The 21,338-nt window shown below is 41.9% G+C and overlaps 1 protein-coding gene across 1 annotated transcript in view; it reads left to right on the plus strand.

Moving 5' to 3' along the window:
• Positions 1-19,971, plus strand: part of SNRK (SNF related kinase) — a 54,646-nt gene extending 34,675 nt beyond the window's left edge. The window contains exons 3-6 of the mRNA XM_028106978.2: positions 4,833-4,974; positions 9,682-9,894; positions 12,168-12,302; positions 16,093-19,971. Of these exons, the coding sequence (XP_027962779.1) occupies positions 4,833-4,974; positions 9,682-9,894; positions 12,168-12,302; positions 16,093-17,284 (1,682 nt within the window). The 3' untranslated portion in view covers positions 17,285-19,971. The remainder of the gene's footprint in view (positions 1-4,832; positions 4,975-9,681; positions 9,895-12,167; positions 12,303-16,092) is intronic.
• Positions 19,972-21,338: the final 1,367 nt, after the last annotated feature.

Below are 21,338 nucleotides of genomic sequence, written 5' to 3' on the forward strand. Positions count from 1 at the left end.
CATGGACTTGTCCAAATGCTTCATTCCTCTTCTGCCCCACTCTTCCCCTGTTAGTTCAGAAGACCACTTGGAGAATGGTCTCTAGTCCGGTCCCTCAGAACCAACATTGATCGTGTTGGGAACAAGAATCTTCAGTGACCAGAGCTCTAGGTGATGTTGAATGCAGATGAGTAGTTCTTACTGTGTAGGGAGCAGTTCACATCCGTAGACCTTAGGGTTTCTGAATATCCATACAAGGAACAAAGTCCTAAGACCTACATGCTTGTGTAATGGTACTTGCTATTCTAAGAAAGCATTGCCTTTTACAATAGTTTTGGGTCATATATCAGTTGCTGGTAACCACAGTTGGAACTGAAAAGTGATTGCATAAATCCTGCTGGTTTTAAGTGGTGTCATAAAAGGTGCTGGTCCCTGCTTCATCTGTAGTGGTTTTAGAAACATTCCATTGCTTCTGTTATGATTGATGGCTGCACTAATAAAAGAAAGCCAGAAGAAAACGTAGAAGTTTCCACCTGAAACTTTTCTTCTGGTCTTGCCATTTTTTATTACTTTCTAATCCCTGCTTGTTCTTTGGCTCTCTAGATAATTCACTTCCGTAAGTGATTTTTTAGAAAACTTCTCAGCAGTCATGACGTCCTCCACCCACCCCCTGCCCCACCATTTGGCAGTAGCTTTTCCTCAAATTAATCATTAGCATGTTCTTCTTTTTGTTTTGTTTTCATTTTGATCTTTTGTTAGCCTGCCTAAAATGACCTTTGTAGTAGAAACCCCACCTCTGACCCTAGAAATGGCATAATTGTATTATGACAAGTTGACCTGCTGACTTTTGGCAGGTGAAGGAGACGTCAGGGCTCATTTTTTGTACTCTTATTTCCAGCTTGCTTGAGAGCTGCCATAAGGGGGCCAGTAACTCCCATTCTGTGTACTAACAAAGACCTCGTTATCTTTCCACCCCTTCCCTCAGTTCCATGAGTTGGAAGTGTTTTTTTAACCAAAGGAACTATATTTATTGATACTTTCTTTTTCCATTTTTTATTAACCAAGAACCTAATAGCCGGGTCTGAAATCAAAACATATGCTTCAGATAGTAGTATCAACATTAAATTTGATTTTTCAGATGGTTGATATTTGTTAACTTGTATACCTTTAATATGAATAGACAATTCCATTAACATTTTTTAAAATAAAAATAATGTGAAGTCCCTATTCCATTATCTTTCTCTCACCTTTTCCCTGTCCATCCCCTAATCCCCAGTTACAGACTTGATGGATCCCAAGCTGAACAAGTACGAACTCCCTCCCCCACTTGAGGGAAGTGTAATAGATAATCCTTCTTGATGCCATTGTTAGTCCTGTAATACCAGATACCTTGTCCTGGGGACCCAAGATCATGAATTGTCACCTTTTGTAGCTGCATTACTAAGAGGCCTTTCCTGTTCTCTCCCCCCATCTCCACTAGTTTCTCTTGTCTTGTGTTGGCTTTGTGCCTTCTTGAGCTTCCCTGCTGTCTCTCACAGTGAACTGGGAGCCCTGTAAGGGCAAGGATGTCCCCCATTCATCTCGGTGTCCACTCCACTGTGCTCAGGAACAGTGCCCGTGCGGTACAGATGAACGAGGGCAGGACAGTGCAGCCTCCTTAGAATGCTGTCTGTGTTCTGGGCTCTGTCCCGAATACTCAGCATGGATTTGATTTTAATATCTTTAAAGCCCACAACAGCATTAAGAGGAAGTGCATTACTGCTCTATTCCCATTTAACGATTGGGAACATGTTTAAATACTTGGTTAAAGTCATACCACTTTGTGTTTGTTTCATGATTGTTTTTTCTCTTTCCTTTGCCCCTTAGGATGGAAAAGTAAAATCACTCAGACACAAGACTAAGAAGAGAAATTAAGTCTGGAAAATAAGTACATAAAATAAGCAGCCCCTTGAATAATCACATTGTCTCAGTGAGAGGGTCATTTGCCCTTTCTGAAACTTGACTCCCTTAGTCACACTGCTGCTCTTCTTTTAGCTGCTTCATATCCTGTCACTTAGCTTTGTAAACTACCAGGCACAGAATTGTATTTCTAAATTTCTCAAATTTTAAGCACTTCTACATTCAGAAGTTATTTGAGCCCTAACGAAACAGTGGAGACAGTATATTCATGTTGTTTTTCTCCTTTTACTCTTCTAATCATGCACCACTTCCTAACAAGTGGTGTGTGAGTCTGCTTGGGCAAATGATCCTGAAGAGAACATTTCCAAATAATTGGACTTCCTTATTGCTGTTGAGGTTGATATTTAACAGAAAAAGAAAGTTTTCTTTAACCAGATAAGAATTTGGGATAATTATTAGTTGATGTTTATATTATTTGTTAAACTTTTAAAACATCAGCTTTGTCTGATTGCACCGTCAGATATCACCTCCAATTTAGCATAGAGAAAAAGTAAAAAACTAAATAACCAAAGAGGTTTATCCACAGTTAAAGTATGAGATGGTAGAAGAAATAATGTAACCAGATTCATTTTATAAAAATTGTTGTTGGGGTGCCTGGGTGGCTCAGTCGTTAAGCGTCTGCCTTCGGCTCAGGTCATGATCCCAGGGCCCTGGGATCGAGCCCCACATCGGGTTCCCTGCTCAGCGGGAAGCCTGCTTCTCCCCACTCCCCCTGCTTGTGTTCCTGCTCTCACTCGCTCGCTCTCTGTCAAATAAATAAAATCTTAAAAAAAAATTGTTTTGTAGGATTTATATGGAAGATAAGAATTTATTGTATCTCAAATACATATGTATTAATGGTTGGGCTTGGTTATAGTAGTAGCCCTAGACATTAGTCAGTATTTGAACAACAGAAGAGAGAGTGAGTTTTTGTTTTAACTCCCCTGATTTTTATGTTTATGTGTTTTATTACAAGCCACTTAAAATCCCTTCCCTTCTTTGGGGAGGAGGTAGCCAAAAATAAAATAACACAAAATAATATAAATCAACCAAAAATAAAACCGTGGTATATTTCCCTTCTTATGTAATAAACATTGATGAAAAGATGGGTTCACTTTATAGCGAATTTCTAGGAATATAACTGCTTTGTAAAATGGGGGACACATGTATTAAAGGGAGAATAATTGTAATTGCCACTTGTTCACAGTAGTGGCTTGAGAGTTGGGGCAGGTAACCGAAAATAGGTTCAGATTGTTCAAAGAGGGTTTAGGTTAAACAACTATATAGATTTCCTTTGAAACTCTTAATAAGTTACAACTAGTATTGGGGTTATAAATTCTTCTCACTGGATAGTTAAAGAACAGGTGCAGCTAGCCACCATTACTCAGATTGTTTGACTTTGTATGGGGATGGCCCTCTACATTCCAAGATCAAGGGAAAGAAATGGAGGTCAGTGAGTAGAGTGGAGTCCTGAGCCAGCTTGCTGTCCTGGGGTGGTAGGTCACATAATTTATGCATCCAACAAGCAATGCCAGGCACATCTCTTGGGGACACTGAAGAGCCAAGGGTTTGGACTGAATGATCTCTAGGTCCCTTTTATTCTTACATATGTAATGTTTTAATTTTAGTATATTTTTCCATATGCTTAACTAATTTTCATTGAAGCCTCCTTAGTAAAATCTGTTGTACATATAAAAAAATCACAATGTGTTTTAACTTTTGGGTTTCTGCCTTTATTGCCCTCTTTGTTTAGTTTGGACCAAGGAGAAGATATTTTATTAACAGGTTACAATTCTGCTGGAAAATAATATGGATCCTACATTATTTTGGGGGTTTAAGCTAAATGAAAACAGCAGTTGAGTATTAACAGATGTGACAAAGTCCACATGGCTTGCATTCTCTTCTAAGCCTTTTGTGGTAGAAAGCTTCTTGAATTCATCTCTTGTTTTATTAATGTTTATGTAATCATACATATACTATAGTTTCTGGAATGAGTGAATGATTTGTGATGCCGTTCCTAAATGGATTCATCCTTTGTTCATTTGAAAAGCCATCATTTTTCCAAACGATTGGTGAGATTTTATCTAATGGCAAGAAGGTAGGGGGTTATTTGCTCTTGTAGGAGTTAGTCTAATGCTACAGTTGGTAGTGTCCTTGGATGTCAACTAGTCCAGCCTTACAATCACTACAGGAATGTCTTATGCAGAATATTAGACAGATGGTTGCCCAGCCTTTGCTGAAATACTTAGAGTGATGGGAAACCTGTTTTCCCGTGCTTTATTAAGTAGCTTCTGTTGTTTTTAAGCCAAAGTGTGCCTCCTGGTTACTTCTATCTTCAGACCTAGTTTTGTCCTCTGAAATAATGTATCACCTGTCTTTTTCTTCATTGACAGCACAGAAATGTTTCTCTTCTCTGAATTTTAATTTTCTTAACTATAAAATGACTGTGATTTACATCATCTGGTTATCTCACCAGGATTGAGGTAAAGAAAACTGAGATAATTATGACGTTAGGCAAAATCGTTTTCATGTCTCATAGTATTAAAATACTAGTTTTAGTTTTTCTCTGGTAAATAATGTCATGAGAAAGACAGCAGTCTGTTGTCCAGTGGCTTGGGAACCTTGAGACGTACTTTCCACTTGATATTCTTGCCATTAATGAATTAATTTATCTCTTTGTTGAACATTTATTGACTATTCACTATGTGGCTGAGGTGAATATAAAAACAGTGAACAAGACAGATACCTTCCCTGCCTTATTGGGACTTAAGTTTTCTTCCCTAGATGTTTTTCTTTGAGATATAAATGGTTTTCACTATTGAAATAAAATAATATTGTTAGTCTACTTTCGCTCTTCTTAGCGCTTTTGGTTTTCTAACTCATCCAATATTTAACAGTATGTCTTTGATTTGTAGATATATGGAGTCTGGGAGTGATCCTTTTCATGTTGGTGTGTGGGCAACCACCTTTTCAAGAGGCCAATGACAGTGAAACATTGACAATGATCATGGATTGCAAATATACCGTACCATCCCATGTGTCCAAAGAGTGTAAAGAGTAAGTAAAAACAGAAAAAGAATGTGGAAACTTAAAACACTCATCTAAAACCAGATTTTTATTTATTTTTTAAAGATTTATTTATTTATCTAGAGTGCAAGCAGGGGGACGGGCAGAGAGGGAGAGAGAGGGAGAGAATCCCAAGCAGACCCTGCGCTGAGTGTGGAGCCCTGCTCTGGGCTCAATCTCATGTCCCTGATATCATGACCTGATCAAAATTAAGAGTTGGATGCTTAACCAACTGAGCCACCCATGCACCCCCCCAGAAGTTTTGTTTTATTCCATTAACATGTCAAAAAAATATATAAGCATCTGAGTTCGTTTTAATTTTTGAACTTGATATTTTATTTTTGTTAAGTGTGTTTTGGGGGGTTAACTCCAGAATATAATTTGAAATTTAATATTGGAGTACAAAATGTGTTCGTCTATTTCTTAAATATGCTTGTTTTCAAGAAACCCATTATATGCCTCTTCAGCCTCCAGGAGTGGTAGTTACTGGAAATGAAGATATTATCATGGGAACTACCTTGGTGGTTTTGCATCAGCAAAAAAGCAAGACCACCTGGAATTATTTTAAATTCCAGAGGAAACTTAAGGCATTTCTATTCCTGAAATAGACCATAGGTTTTACATAATGTTTCCCTTAATTTTATTCATACACTGCTTTCCCCAGTTGGTTTGTGTGATTATGGGAATCCAGCAACCAAAAGTACACTCAAGTTGATTATTTGGAATTTAAAGTATAGTTCTGTGATATGTATAGTGAGAAATATAATAATGGAATAAAAGAACTGTTAGAAGCTCAGTATTTTATTGACATTATGGGTGATATATATATATTATATATATATATTTTTTTTTAATGGGTGATATTTTTAAGTAAGTTCAGCTGAGATTATAGCTACTACTTTAAGGATTTGTTGTAGTAACAAAGTTTTGAATTTTTCCCATCAGCTGGTAAGAAGGAAATCTGATGGTTCGAGAAATCTTTTCTCCAAGTGGAACCCCATCTTAGGCCCATGTGGTGGATGATTAAGAGCTTACCTATTCAAACTCTTTGGTTTCAGATACAGGCTTCTCTATCTACTGATGATGTGAGAATGGTAGAACCTCTTATCCAGAGTAAGAAATAGCACAGTTATGATATCTTAGGAGACTTCTCTGTTTCTCCCTTGTAGAGGGATTATTTATAATAATCATAGGACCATTGAGTTTTTTACTTTTTCCTATGTCAGTTTTGCTTACTTCTGTTTTTTAAGGAGCTTGCCCATTTTATCTAAATTTTCAAATTTATTGGCCTCAAGTACTTATATTTTCTGGTTATATTTGTAAAGTATATAGATCAGTGGGATGTTGCCCTTTATCATTCCACTGTTGACAGTTTTTGCCTTCTCTTGTTTTTGTCTTGATTAGTTTTGCCTGAGGTTTGTTAATTTTATTAGTCTTTTTCAAGGAACTGCCTTTTATCTTTATTAATTTACTTATATTTCTTGTTTTATGTTGTGAATTTTCTCTTATCTGTATTATTTCCTTCTACCTACTTCATGGGCTGATTCTCTTCTTTTTTTTTTCTTATGTTGGATACTTGGCTCACAAATTTTCCTTTTCTAATGTCGTAGTTAAGGCTATTAAATTGCCTCCTTGTACCATTTCTGCAGTATCTTACTAGTTTTGATTTATAGCCCTGTTATTATTCAGTTCTGAGTATTTTCTAGCTTCAAATGCTTTATTTGACCTTAAGTTTTTAGAGGGGTATTTTACATTTCCAAATGTATAAAATTTTTCTAATTACTTTTTTGTTACTTCCATTGTGGTCCAGGAATATAGTCTATATAATACTAGTTTTTTGTTGTTTTTCAAATTGTTGAGGCTTGCTTAATGCTTAGCATGGAGTCAGTTTTTGTAAATGATTCTTTTGTTCTGGAAGAGAATGTGTTATTTACCCATTTTCAGGGTCAGAGTTATATATAAATCCTTAAGATCAAGCTTGTTAATTATGCTGTTCTAAATTACTTACATCTTTTCTGAGTTGATTACTTGATTTATCACTTACTGAGATACTCTTTCACTATGATGGTGTATTTATTTTATTCTTGGGAGTCTATCAGTTCTTGCTTTAAGTGTTTTGAGGCAACGGTAATTAGGTACAAATTGTTGTATCTTACTGGTGAATTGAACTTGTATATCACTTGTTTATCTCTAATGATGCTTTTTGCCTTAAAGTCAGTCTGTGTTATCTAGTCTTAGCTAGCCATACCAGTCTTCTTTTGGTTAGCATTTATGTACTATATAGTTTTCCATTCATTTACTTTAAACCTTTTATTGTCTTGATTTTAAGTATGTCTTTTTTAACATCTGGGAGCTGGGGTTTAATCCCTTCTGAGGATTTTTGTCTTTTCATCAGAGTTTATTCCATTCATATTTATTGTCTTCACTGAAAGATGTAGGTATATTTATGCTCTTCTTATATGCTTCATATTTCTCCTACTTTTCTTCCTTTTTTTTTTTGGTCTATTCCTTCTTTAGGATTGATGGAGGTTTTTCTTTTTCCCCTTACTTGGCTTTCTCCCTTCAACTAGCTTGGAAGTTTTAGTCAATTATTTTAGTGCTTATCCTGTTTTAACACACACATACATATCTGTATGCTTAATTAATTAATTTTAATTTTTTAAAGATTTTATTAGGGAGAAAGAGCTTGTGGGGGTGGGGCAGAAGGAGAAGCAGAGTCCCTGTTGAGCAGGGAGCCCCCTATGTGGGATTCCCAGCACCCTGGGATCATGACCTGAGCTGAAGGCAGACACTTAACCAACTAAGCCACCCAGGTGCCCCCTATATGCTTAATTTAATAAAATTGATAGGTAATCCTTATGTTTATCTCTTCCTAAACAACACAAAATCCTTAGAACACTTTACCATTCAATATTTTCTAACTCCACAAATTATAGTACAGTAAAAAAATTGTTTAGAATTACCCAGATGCTTGATAAAAAACTGTATATCCTTCCATTTGGGATCACATTCTTCTACTAAAATTATACCCTTTAGAATTTCTTTGATGAGCATTTGTTGGTGATAAACTTTCTCAGTTTTTCATTGAAAGTTTCGTTAAGTGTAGAATTCTAGGTGTGGACAGTTTTCTCTCAGGTTATTGAAGATGTTACCACATCTTCTGATATGTCTTGTTACTTTTGGGATGTCATCTGTTCATGTTATTATTGTTCTTGCACAGGTGATCTCTCTCTTCTCAGGCTGCTCTAAGAGCTTCTATTCATTCTGCTTAGGATATGTTAGGTTTTCCGGGTCAGGATTTATGTTCTTCCATGAATTTGGAAAATCCTTAGCTATAATCTTTTCAAATATAGTTTCTTGCCCATTCCCTCATTCCCTTCTGGAACTCTGATTAGATATATGTTTAGGTATTTTCACTCTGTCCTCCTTGTCTTTTCATCTCTTAGTTCACCGGTGCAGGGTTATTTCCTTGGCTCTATCTTCCAGTTCATTAATTTTCTTTATATCTAATTTTAAAAATTTGTCCATTGCTTTTTTTTTTTTTTTTTACTGTCTTCTGTATTTCAGACTTCTCCATGTCTTGAACATATTCAGCACAGTTGTCTTCTGTGTCTGAAAATTTCAGTATTTTAAGACTTTGCATTTTGATGTTGCCATCATGTTTTTTTAGTTCTTGTTAGTACTTGTTTCCTTTGTATTTTTTGATTGTGAGGCCGTATTCCTTGTAATACTATGTGGGAGTTCTTTTAAGTTACGTTCCTATGGAAAGGTTTTACATTTCCTTCTCTACTATAGTTACTTAGGAGCACCTCCAGCTTAAAACCACCTTAAATTAACAACTTCTCTACATGTACCACACAGATATCATTAATTTGGACCACAAACTTGTGTGAGGACCAGCCTGTGGCTAGAAATTCTTAGACGAGATTTCCCTGTCCCACTCCACAGCCAGTGTTGAGGCAGGCAGGTTTCCTTTTTGATATGTTAGCAGATTTGTTTCTCATTTCTCATTCACCGTTACACTGAAGCTGGGACCCCAGCTCTTTACAAGGGCTCTAGTTGTACTCCCTGTCTTCAGTAGGCCCTACACATTATATTCTATTTTGTGCACTCAGTATAGCTTTCAAAACCAAAGCAGAAGCAATCGGGTCAAAGTCTAGCTTTGTCATTCGCCTCCTAAAAGTCCTTTTACTCTATTTTTACCTTTGAGTATTCTTTCCTTTCTTCCATCTTTATGTATATAGGTATTTATTATTTTGCCAGCACAATGCATTTAAACAAAATATATGTTTAAAAGCCTGTGGCATTTTGATTGTTTTCATCAAGATCATTTATTCTTCCTGAAGCAGAAGTTGGCTCATGCACTGTATTCTGTATGTCATTGGTTGATCACTATAGCTGGTTCTGGCATGCCACTAAGCCACAGTTAATTCAACAACAGATGTTGATATCTAGAGCTAATTCTAGATGATGGAAGCTGTTTGGCTTATCAGTATATCCGGCAGTTGTGATTTTCTATTTATGAATCTGATGGCACTAAATTTTTTTTATTCCCCTCGCCGCACCACCACCACCACTAGTGAGCCTAATGAAATTGATGGTATAAGTGTAGGAAACAATTCTGATTAATGAAATAATCCACCATTACTAATCCCTGCCAACAGTTTACTCTAACAGTGGACTTACCTTCCTTTCCAGCCTGATCACACGGATGCTACAGAGAGATCCCAAGAGAAGGGCCTCCTTAGAAGAGATTGAAAATCATCCTTGGCTTCAGGGAGTGGACCCTTCACCAGCCACAAAGTATAACATCCCCCTCGTGTCATACAAAAACCTCTCGGAGGAAGAACACAATAGCATCATTCAGCGCATGGTGCTCGGGGACATAGCAGACCGCGACGCCATTGTAGAGTATGTCAGCACTCATCAGCATGGGGCCACGGGTTTAGGATTCTTGGAATGGTCTCTTAACTTGTCAGGGCCTGTGGACACTGTAATGCGTAGAGTTCCCAGTTGGCAGAAGTCATGTCATTTATTTCTAGAGTTCCTGGCCCAGTGCCTGTCTCATAGGTTTTATTCTGTTGTTTTTATTTTTGTACTAGTGAACAAGTACACCATTGCTGGGTGGTGTCACCGAATGCTGTGGCCTCTCTCCCTTCCTGTAGGGGTGGATTGGAATAGCTTCTTTTGTATCCTAGATTAATTTAATAATAACATGTCTTTTCCATAGCGGCATTTTCTTCATTGTCATGTTTCCCTCTGCTCCCCACAGTGAGTGGGGAGAATGGGGCGGACCGCAGTCCTCTAAATGAGGGGTTGACACACGGGGCCGGTCACACATTGTTGTAAGGAAAGTTTTAGTGGGCCACAATCGTGCCTGGTGGCTTGGGTATTGTCATTAGCCACGTTGTGCTACAATATCACAGTAGCTGTGAGAGAGACCACGTGACCCACAAAGCATAAAATGTTTACTTTCTGGCCCTTCAGAGCCCTTGCTGCAGCGACCTGCAACCCATAAGATACAAAGTTGTTAATTAAGTCATTTAAAACCAAAGCCAGTTTTTAATAATCTAAGAAGTTTGGCATCAAGAATAATATAAAGATGCAGTTGCTTTGTTTTAATAATGATTTATTTCTATAAGAGGTCCTGTCTAGAAAATTATGAAGTATTTCCACAAATGAAAAGTCAAAATGTTATTTAACCTGTTGAATGAAACTGTCGGGTATAATGGAAAGAGGAGATGCTCGGTCGGGGCGTGAGGGGTGGGCGAAAAAGAAAACCACTCAGATTCAAAATTTTGGTTTAAGTACAAATTTCTACAGATTTCCAGCTGCATTATGAGTTGTCATACTTAATGACCTAAGTGAATAGGAAGAGCAGGACACTTGCTATGCCTGCCAAGGACACTTGCTTTAGGAATGTGTAGAAAGTGATTTTTCATTTTGAGTGCATAGAAGGCTATTTGTATCTCCCTGAATTGGCTCAATGTTCTTAGCCTAAATAAACACATGCAGTGGTATCATTTAGAACTATTGGATTCATGTAAATTCAACGATGAATCCAAAGGGAGGGGCAGTCTCCCTGGCTCAGGTGACCCCATTTGCCTTTGCACTGGTGGGCAGGTGCACGGTGAAGCAGGGGCTGGGAGGCCCGAGCTCACTCCCCCCAGCTGGTCTCAGCTCTTGCCCATGGCTTGTCTGTGACCAGCTCCCCCTCCTGAGCATGATGCCTCAACTCAAGGACACGTGTTTTTTGGTCCCCTCAAAATGAGCCAGTGACCTTAGTTTGGTACTTGGCTTAGGAAACCACTCTAAGAAGTCATTCTGAGCCCTGAATTTCATCTTGGGCTCTTTCTTTAGAGTCTTGCACCTCAGACTGCCCTGCCCCCATTAGCTGTGACCCCCCTCTCCATCTTGTGAAAAGGGATCTTTGTATTGCTTCTTTCCTAAGTGTTCAGTTGTGTATTTTCAATGACTACAGAAAGTTTCTGAGCCCTATAGACCCTTGTAGCGCGCTTGTGCGGTCCGCAGCCCAGGCCAGGCCAGCCGCAGGAGGGCAGGCGGCCGTGTGCCCTGTGGGCGGGAGGCTGCCAGCCCCAGGCTGCAGGGTGCCTGCTCAGACTAAGGACTCAGAGCCCTCTTTTGAAATGGATGAATGAATACATTGATTTTATTCAAAGAAGAGGCTAATGACATGTTCTCAGTTATATTAGTAATTCATTAAATGCAAAGAGTGTAAAAATAAAAACTTATCCTCATTTTTCTGATTGATACTGGTATTTCAGTGCACATTCATACAGCTCATTTCATACTTCTGATGGAAGCAAGTAAGCCAATTTAATGAAAATGAATACTTTGACACAGATTAAAGTTTTGTATAATGCATACATTCTTGGAAAGCTTCATCACCTTTTTTATGCATTGAAAACTGACATCCAGCTCAGCTGCTCTCAGCGTTTTGGATTTTTCTTACTAACTGAACATTTTTATATGGTTTTTTAGAATTTCATGAGTGATCTAAATAACTACTACGTTTTTCTTCTTGCTTGTGTTTTTTTCATGATTTTAAAGATTCCACGTCATTGGATTTCATTTGCTTGTACTTTGGGAAAAAAAAAAAGAATTCTGCTTGTAAAACAAACCTGCTGACATGGCTTACATTTATTCTCCCTTATTTTCCTCAGAGCCCTGGAAACCAACAGGTATAATCATATCACGGCCACTTACTTCTTGCTTGCTGAAAGGATCCTGAGGGAGAAGCAAGAGAAAGAAATACAAACCAGATCTGCAAGTCCTAGCAATATCAAGGCCCAGTTTAGGTGAGAAAAAAAAATCTTCACTGATTTTAGTAAGTTAATGTTTTGAAATAGAGAACTCCTTTAAAAAAATGCTTCCTAACTCTTTGGGGCACAAGGGTATAAACAGTCGTGGCATCCTCATTGGAGAGGCCACGCATGGGCTCTCCCTGTGTGGGAGTCTTGTTCCTTCGTCACCAAGAACACCTTCCTTCCTGGGCTCAGGGGAGAGGGGCTGTGGCTGCTGGCCTGGCCAGGAAAACACGTTTGGAGAAGCAGCCTCAAGCAGAGTGTCTGTCAACTATTTTCATTAAACTCTTCTGGATCTTATATGTATTAATGTGTTATTTTCTTTAAGTTTTCATTCCAGGAACAGGGCCAAATGTTCCCACTGTTATTTGAAATAATTTTTAAGAACATTGAGGGCATTTCCATGCCATGATATTATCTCAGGATTTCAGTGATTTGACAGATCAGCTAGTTGATTTATTTATTGGCTGCTTGATGTTGGGAGGTCACTTCACCTCTTTTGGACTAAGCTTCCTGGTCTGTGAAATGGGAGTAATAATACATCCACCTCCTGAGCCTGGGCTCCACGTGTTTGTGGTCACTGTTACGACTATTTCACCACCACTGGTGTCTTTGGTAAAGTCATGAATGTGCTCTTCCCCATTTTTCCCCCTCCTCCCCACCTTGCTTTTTCTTCTGCCATATTATATGCTTTCCCTTCAAAATCAAAGGACGGAGAGGATTACATTTTTACATCACCACTATGAAAGTCATGTAGAATTTATCTTTTCCTCTTCAGATAAAGGAATCCATGGAAGTGTAGTGATTCAAAAACAGAAGGATGCTCCCAATTCTGAATAATTCTCTACGCGTACATCCATATACAAATGTGTGTGTGTGAATATGTAATAATAATTATTTAAAATAAGAAGAAAGCCATTGGATTTAAATTACGTGCAGTCAACTTGCCATGTGTAGGTTGTTACTTGGGATGCAGCAACAGAGAAGAGCGAAGAAAATGTTCCTGGATGGCCAAAGAATAAAGATTTAGAAGTTTAGGATTGGAAAGTGGACTTAGTAACTTCGTTTAGATCCTGGATGGAGGCTTATGTAATGAAACCTAGGCACGCTGTCTGCTGTGTGTGTGGAAGGGGACTGGTCCCAGGGAGCCAGGGACTCAGGCCTGAGGCCGACCAGAACAGTGACTTCGAGGGGTGAGGTCATCCTAGTCCTGACCTGGCCCCCCTTTGGGAAAGAGCAGGGTCACCACAGATCAGGCCACCACATCTGGAGTCGGTCTAGCCTTAGAGGATGGAATATGTGGATTTGAGCTATTTTCAGTGAAACAGATCAGAACTCGATCTAAAGTTGATCACATGTGTAAATAAGTTGGTTGTACCTTATTATAAAAGTTATAGGGCCTATAAAGAAATATCCGCGCCTTCCCTCAAGTTTTCCTTTTACCCTCCTGGAGATACCGGAGTGGAGGTTCCGTGAGGGCCTTACCTCCTCCCGGGCCCAGGGCAGGTGGGGCATCTGCTTCCTTGCCTTTTTACTGGCACTGTGACTTTGTCGTCAAAACCCCGGACCTGACTTAGTTCTGTCGCTGGACATGCCTTCAGATCAGAGTGATCCTGGGGCTCAGGACCCTGGACTGGGTCAGGAGACAGGTGTTGAAACTAGCCCAGCTCTTCCGGGGGCTGCGGCAGGCAGGGTGAGCTAGGGAGCCCCAGCTGCAGCGAGAGCGCCTCCTTTGGGTTCTGCAAGCCTGGGCTGGAAGTGTGGCGTGGTCTATGTGTTAGAAGAGGCCTTGTGAGGTCCTCTGAGGAGTGGACCCCGGCACGGGAGCGCTTGGTGCCAGCATCCCCTCCGAGCCCCAGGAAGTGAGGGGAATCCCTGAGGCCAGACCGCAGAGGCCCGGCTGTTCTGCAGCGGCCATTTAGAAGCTTCCTGTGTTGCCCCGGGGGTGCAGTAGCTGTGGAACCCAGCCTCCATGTCACTGTCCGCCAGCCTGCGTGACCTTGGGCAGGTTTCCTACCCTGTCCGTGTTGTCACTTCTTCCCCCGTGAAGGGGAATGATCATGGCCCCAGCTTGTGGAGAGCTACGGGGATGAAGTGCATTCGGCCCTGTCCGGCTCTCCCCACTGTGCTGCCTCTGGGAAGCACTCAGGCCGTGCGAACTGTTCTGTCCACATGACTCATTTACAATTCTTGTTTAGCCATCTCTGCTCACAGGGTTGTGGCGATGAAGAGGACTGACTTCGGTTAGCACAACATGGAGCTCAGATGTGCGCTCAATTAACGTGAGTGGTTGAACCACTTACTCCTATAAAAGCCGTTCGTTCAGAAGTGGCCAATGGAGGAGCCACCCCAGTGGCCACAGCCACCCCTCCTGTTTTGGGGAGTGGGCTCTGAGAACGGTTTTGGCTTTCTTTTCAGGTGGGGTGGGAGGTGAGGAGAGAAGAGCCTCCGCCACGTGTGGGCCCCCTGATCCTGGACTGCGCTGGCTGCCACTCTGGTGGGTCGGACACAGTCGGCACCCGGCCTCCCGGCCCAGGGCCCCCTGGGGTGTTTGCAGGCGTTGGGGGGGGGGCTGCTCTTTCAGGAACGGGGGTGGGGTGCCATGCTCCAGAGCCCACAGGCGTCGCCCCGGCTTTGTGCATTTGTGTTGGTGGGGAACAGAGGACTTGTCCAGAGACACTTAGTGACCTCAGAGACATTATCCAGCACTCGGCCTTTATGAACTACCAAGAAGTGACTAGCATAGATGGACCACGCCATGGACAAAGAGGAAATGGCTCTGAGTTGGGGGAAAGATATCTGTCGTAAATTCCTGTGAGTTTTTTAAAGCTCTAGATTCAATTGGGTTTTATTTCTAGGATAACAGAATTGGTGTGAAAATGAAAGTGTCATAGTGTGGAAGTGGCTATTTTAAAGATCTCTGGCATCTCCTCTTCCCCTGGACAGAGAGGACAGTTAAGAATTCCAAAACAGCTAGAGACCTCATTTTCAAAAAGTTTTCTTCTTTGACTGCCAAGCAATGTTCTTGTTGCTTGGGTGACTCTAGATGGGGGAATAAAATCGAAGTTTAAATAATTGTGGATTTGCCACTTACTACACTTGTGTGGACATTTAAAAATACTTGGATTTATATTTAGCGTCGTGTGTTTTTTTAATTGGTGAAGAAGAGTTATACGTATGCCCGTGTACATTGACTTTTCTTTGCAGTATTCTCATGTTTAATCCACTGAACTATTTCCATTTATTTTTATAAACACCAGACTTTTACACCATCCTGTCATATCTGGAAGACTGGGAATTTCAGGTGAATTGTTGTTTTGTTTTGTTTTGTTTTTTTTCAGGTGAATTTTATTAGCAAAGCATATACCTTCAAAGGTTGTGATCTAAGACTCAGAGGAACGAAACGTGTTGTGTTTGGGTTTTGCTTTGTTGATCTCCCTTGTGCTTTTTAAAACTTTTGTGGTGTAAGACTCATATGGGAAAGATGGAGTAGCTCCTGGCTCCCTTTCCTGACAGCTCTGATGAAGTTCTCATTTGGCTAGTAAGCCACAGCCTGATCCATGTTTCAGAAGCACATTTGCCCTGCTGGTGTCCTTGCTAATCTTTATAGGATGTCGAATGGGTTTGCGAGGCTGCTGTTTTTTGGTTTTTTTTTTTTCCTTTTTTTGCGTATTTCTTTTTTTCAGTCTGTGGATTTTGCCCCAGTCAGTGTTATATGATGTAGTTTTAGTAGAGTCTGCATATTATTTATGACATGGCTTTCTTCTTCCAATCTGTTACACAGGCAGTCGTGGCCCACCAAAATCGATGTACCCCAGGACCTTGAGGATGATCTCACGGCCACTCCTCTGTCCCACGCGACTGTCCCTCAGTCTCCTGCTCGGGCTGCCGACAGTGTCCTCAATGGCCACAGGAGCAAAGGCCTGTGTGACTCGTCTAAGAAGGACGACCTCCCCGAGTTGGCCGGACCAGCTCTCTCCACCGTGTCCCCGGCGAGCTTGAAAGCCACGGCCAGCGGACGCAAGTGCCTGTTCCGGGTGGAGGAAGACGAAGAGGAAGATGAGGAGGACAAGAAGCCCATGTCCCTCTCGTCACAAGTGGTTCTGCGCCGGAAGCCCTCGGTGACCAACCGGCTGACGTCGAGGAAGAGCGCCCCCGTGCTCAACCAGATCTTTGAGGAAGGGGAGTCGGATGACGAGTTTGACATGGACGAGAACCTGCCCCCCAAGCTGAGCCGGCTCAAGATGAACATCGCTTCCCCGGGCACGGTGCACAAACGCTACCACCGCCGGAAAAGCCAGGGCCGAGGCTCCAGTTGCAGCAGCTCGGAGACCAGTGACGACGACTCGGAGAGCCGGCGGCGGCTGGACAAAGACAGTGGCTTCACCTACTCTTGGCACCGGCGGGATAGCAGCGAGGGGCCCCCGGGCAGCGAGGGTGACGGCGGGGGCCAGGGCAAGCCAAGCGCCGGCAGTGGCGGCGCGGACAAGGCCAGCCCGAGCGAGAACAGCGCGGGTGGCGGCAGCCCCGCGGGTGGCTCGGGTGGCAAGCCCACCGGCACGTCGGGCAGCACGCGCCGCTGCGCCGGCCCCGGGCCCGGCGAGCTGGTGCAGAGCCTCAAACTCATGAGCCTCTGCCTGGGCTCCCAGCTGCATGGCGGCGCCAAGTACATCCTCGACCCGCAGGGCGGCTTGTCCTTCTCCAGCGTCAAGGTCCAGGAGAAGTCCACATGGAAGATGTGCATCAGCTCCACGGGCAGCGCGGGCCAGGCCCCGGGCGTGGGCAGCATAAAGTTTTTCTCCGACCACGTGGCAGACAGCAGCACTGAGTTAGAACGGATAAAGAGCAAGAACCGGAAAAATAACGTGCTGCAGCTACCTCTGTGCGAAAAGACCATCTCTGTGAACATCCAGCGGAACCCTAAGGACGGGCTGCTGTGCGCCTCCAGCCAGGCCAGCTGCTGCCATGTCATCTGACTGGCACTCTCCCCGGCCGCCGGCACCCTCCCCGCTCGGGCCTGAGCACCGGCGCGCTTCTCCACTCTTCTCTGCGCTTCTCGTTTGGCTTTTGCTCTTTCACAGTGGGCGTTAGGAGCAGTTATTTATTACCTTTCACTTGTTCGCCTGACGATGTGACAATGCATGGTCTTTGTGCATGCTGCTAGACACTTCTTTTCCAGCCGAAAAGTCTGTTGTGTAATTTTTACATTTATAATTTTAATGTGGATGATCAGGATTAAATTAAAATGTATATTTGGAACCTAATATAAATGGAGCACTTAGAAATTTGATGTTCCGCACTTAATCTAGAGAGAAAAAAATGCTTTTGTTTCCGTGTGACAGATCTAAATTCCTTTCCTGACCTTCTGTGATAACGGAAACTTCGTGCTCTGAGGCACACTCCCGTGGTGTCTGAGACAGAACCAAAGCAATAACGTGGTGATGCCGACAGGCCTGGAGCCTGCGAGCGTGTGCGTGCCCCGCCTCCCGAGGCCTGTGCGGAGCAGAGTACAGTGAGCGTCTGCACTGAGAACCTTAAAACCATGATTTCAGCATACCCACACCTGTTTGTCTTAAGCTATAGTGTGAAAAAAAAAAGTTTGGGCTCTTAAAATTTAACTGAAAAAGATTTTCTTGTTTTGTACTAGGTGAGATAAAGTACTTAGATTTATACGGCAGCTTCCCCCATAGTGGTAAATTACAAACAGACAATCTTATTTTGTAATGTGATGAAGTGAACTGATGGTGTCTTAACTCTACTTATAGAGTGTGTAGTCTGTCTAACAGAACAAAAAGATGCTCGGTGTAAATTCCTTCCTATAGGGCACACCCTAGGGTTTCCTTTAAAACCATGTAGGTAGAAGAAACTGTAGGGCCTGATATGGGAGCAAAGGTGCACACAGAGGTTGGCAAAGTCAAAACCCTATAAATTTTTTTAAAAAATTACTGGGATTTGATTTTTAGGAGTTTGGTAATTAGGTTGTCTCTTTCGGGTTTTTTTCCCCCCATTCTATATCCTTTAGCTCAGTAAGCTATGAAATTGGCTGATAAAAAACATATAAAAGAACAAAATTCACACATAAAGCAAACAAAAATGCACAAAGCCTGCTTTGTTTTTTTTTGTTGTTGTTGTCGTTTTGGTTTTTGCTTTTTTTTTTTTTTTTTGCTGGAAGTGTTTTTTACTTTGCCTTCCTGCCAAAACAATAATCAAAGAACTCTTACTTTAAACTGCTCCTGTACAAAGACTACTTTTGACCAGATAATCATCTTTCATGGCATTTTATCTTGTAAGACGCAGTATATTGCAGATTGCTACTTTTGGAAGGGGCCAGATGCTACTTTTTCAGGCTGTGCCCTGGGGGTCTTCAAAGCAATGCTTATCCACATTGGTGGTAGGATGTGGCTGGGCCAGGGTTGGGGCGGGGGGACCTTCCCACACTCAGCAGCTTTCCTTCACGTCTCTGAAGCGACAGTCACTTTGTAGAGTGGGCAGGGCACCAAAGGACTGCATTCCATTGGTCACGGTTTCTCCAAGTACACCCTGACTCTGCTACTTAGGGTTCATAGATTTTACTCCGAACTCTGAATTTCACAATATACTTAACTAAGATGATACTTAAAATACTTATTTTACTTTCTAGACCTAGGCTAGATATGTTTTAAGCTACAGCTCTAGTTCATTGTGATATTTATAATTGAAAGCTACCAGAAAAGATGTGTGGGTGAAGCCATAGAACATATTTGCTTGAAATTCTTGAGCAGGGATCTTATAAAGGGCCAGAAATAAGATGTGTGGTTCACATAGATGGTGAGCGTAACATCTGTATAAAACGTAGGAGAGAAGTTTATAAAGGGCATTGGCAATAAACTCTTTGTTGCAGCTGTTTTCCAAGTAATGTAAATACTTTTTCCTGTGATTATGTATAGCCTTGGAATGGCACCTTTTAACTAACCCGTATGTGTTTGGTTTCCAATGGTTTTTTATATTCAGATGTATATATGGTGCTCACTTTAGGATCTCAGCAGTGTTGACCGTTTATGCTGCATAGCTGTATTATAGCCTTAGTAGTTGTGTGTGGTTGGTTGACCCTCTGGGTATACAGATGTTAGTCTGAGTGGCGTCTTACTCATTTGTTCGTAAGTGAATGATTGTGCATGTGTCGTATGTCATAGTATGTCGTCACATAAAAGGGAGGGAGCAAATAACCATTACATTAAGACAATATTGGACCAAACTATTTACTAGCTCTAAACAGTTTCTTGTACCCCTTAACCTGTCTTCAGAAGTTGCATAGAGTTATAGTAGTGTGTAAATTAAATACTGTGGAAAAACAATTAGTCTTGTATTTTTCTGTATGTGTGTGTACATATATATATACACATATATATATATAAAATTATGTACTTCTGGCAATTCTATCTGTATTTAAAGATGTGACAATCTTGACACCGATTTTAAGAATAGCTGTGAGACTGAAAGTAAAGATATCCCTACCAAGGAAGAATTGATGTGTGTTAAGAGGGTACAGAATTATCAGCTGATTTGGTCAGTTGCTTCCACTGCTGGTTGATTTTCCTCATTGTGTAAACATTGACAGGTATGTGACAAATGGGAAAAAAAAATTCCAAATAATAAAGTGGCATATTGGTGTTCAGCAATATAACCTGCGTCCCACGTTTCTCTTTCTTCTGATTGCAGACCCAGCCTGGGTGAGACGCCCCTTTGTGTATGCCATGCACCTGTGCTGCCAGGTGTGACTGAAAACTTATCATGGTGACTGTTCATGCTTTGAACTCATGACCACAAGCCTCAGGTGGCCCCGGGACTGCCCATTAATTATGCTTTATTTCCCCAATTCATCATTTCCCTCACTTAGCTCGTCACCATGCTCCGAAATAATGGAATAAACTGAAGCCGTTAGAACTGCCGAAGGCTCCCGCTTCACCCTCCCACCTTCACCTGAATCTGCACGCCCTGCCCTTGCCCCTGGTTGCGTGATCCCAAGGTCAATTCCTTTACTCACACCTTGAGGCCTGATGGGGATGGTGAGGCAGCCACGAGGACTACTCATTCACTTCTTTCTTGTACCATCAAACTTCACTGCTAGATCATTCCTAACAGCAAACCAAACAAACATGACTTTATTCCCCGACCTTAAAGAGATGTCCTTGTTGTTCTCTCCTGTCTTCGCTCTTTAAACCCTTCCAATCAGGCTCCTGCTGCCATCACCCCACCATAACTGCTTACTCAAGGTCGGCAGTGGCCTCCATGTGTTAAAACTGGTGGTCAGTTTTTAAAACCAGCTTTGTGGGCACCTGGGTGGCTCAGTTGGTTAAGCGACTGCCTTAGGCTTGGGTCATGATCCTGGAGTCTCAAGATCGAGTCCAGCGTCAGGCTCCCTGCTCAGCGGGGAGTCTGCTTCTCCCTCTGACCCTCCCCCTTCTCATGCTCTCTCATTCTCTCTCTCAAATAATCTTTAAAACCAGTTTTGACATATAATCCACAGCATAGAATTTCCAGTTGTACAAGTCAGTGCTTTTCACTGTATTCTCAGAATTGTGCAACCATTACCAGAAATCCAAAAAGAAATCTGTACCTGTTTGCACTTCCTCCCTTCCTGTCAGCTCCCTGCCGCAGCCTTAGCCCCTGGTGACCACTAACCCCAGTGGCCAGCTTCTAACCCATGGTAGCGTTTGATGAGTTGGTCACCCTTCCTCATAAACCTCCCATTGTTCTGGGCCCCACTTTCCACCTCGCTGCTCTTTATCCCACTGGCTCCTCGCCCAGCCTCTGAATTTGGAGTACCCTGAGGTTCATTTCTGGATCCTTCTCTGCACTTTCTGTCTCTCAGTCATCCCATTCAGTCTAACATTTACATGCTGATAGAACCCAAAAATACGTTTAGCCCACCTCCCCAGAACACCAGATTCCATCAACCTATTTGACTTCTCTACATGGACGTGTCTAATAAGCCCCTGAGTTTTTACATGCTCAAAACTTAAACCTTCCCTTCAAATCCTTATCTTCCTA

This window comes from Eumetopias jubatus, unplaced genomic scaffold (genome assembly GCF_037043125.1).
Source record: "Eumetopias jubatus isolate StellerSeaLion01/CBP00866 unplaced genomic scaffold, mEumJub1_p1.0 scaffold_1, whole genome shotgun sequence".
Lineage (NCBI taxonomy): Eukaryota > Metazoa > Chordata > Mammalia > Carnivora > Otariidae > Eumetopias > Eumetopias jubatus.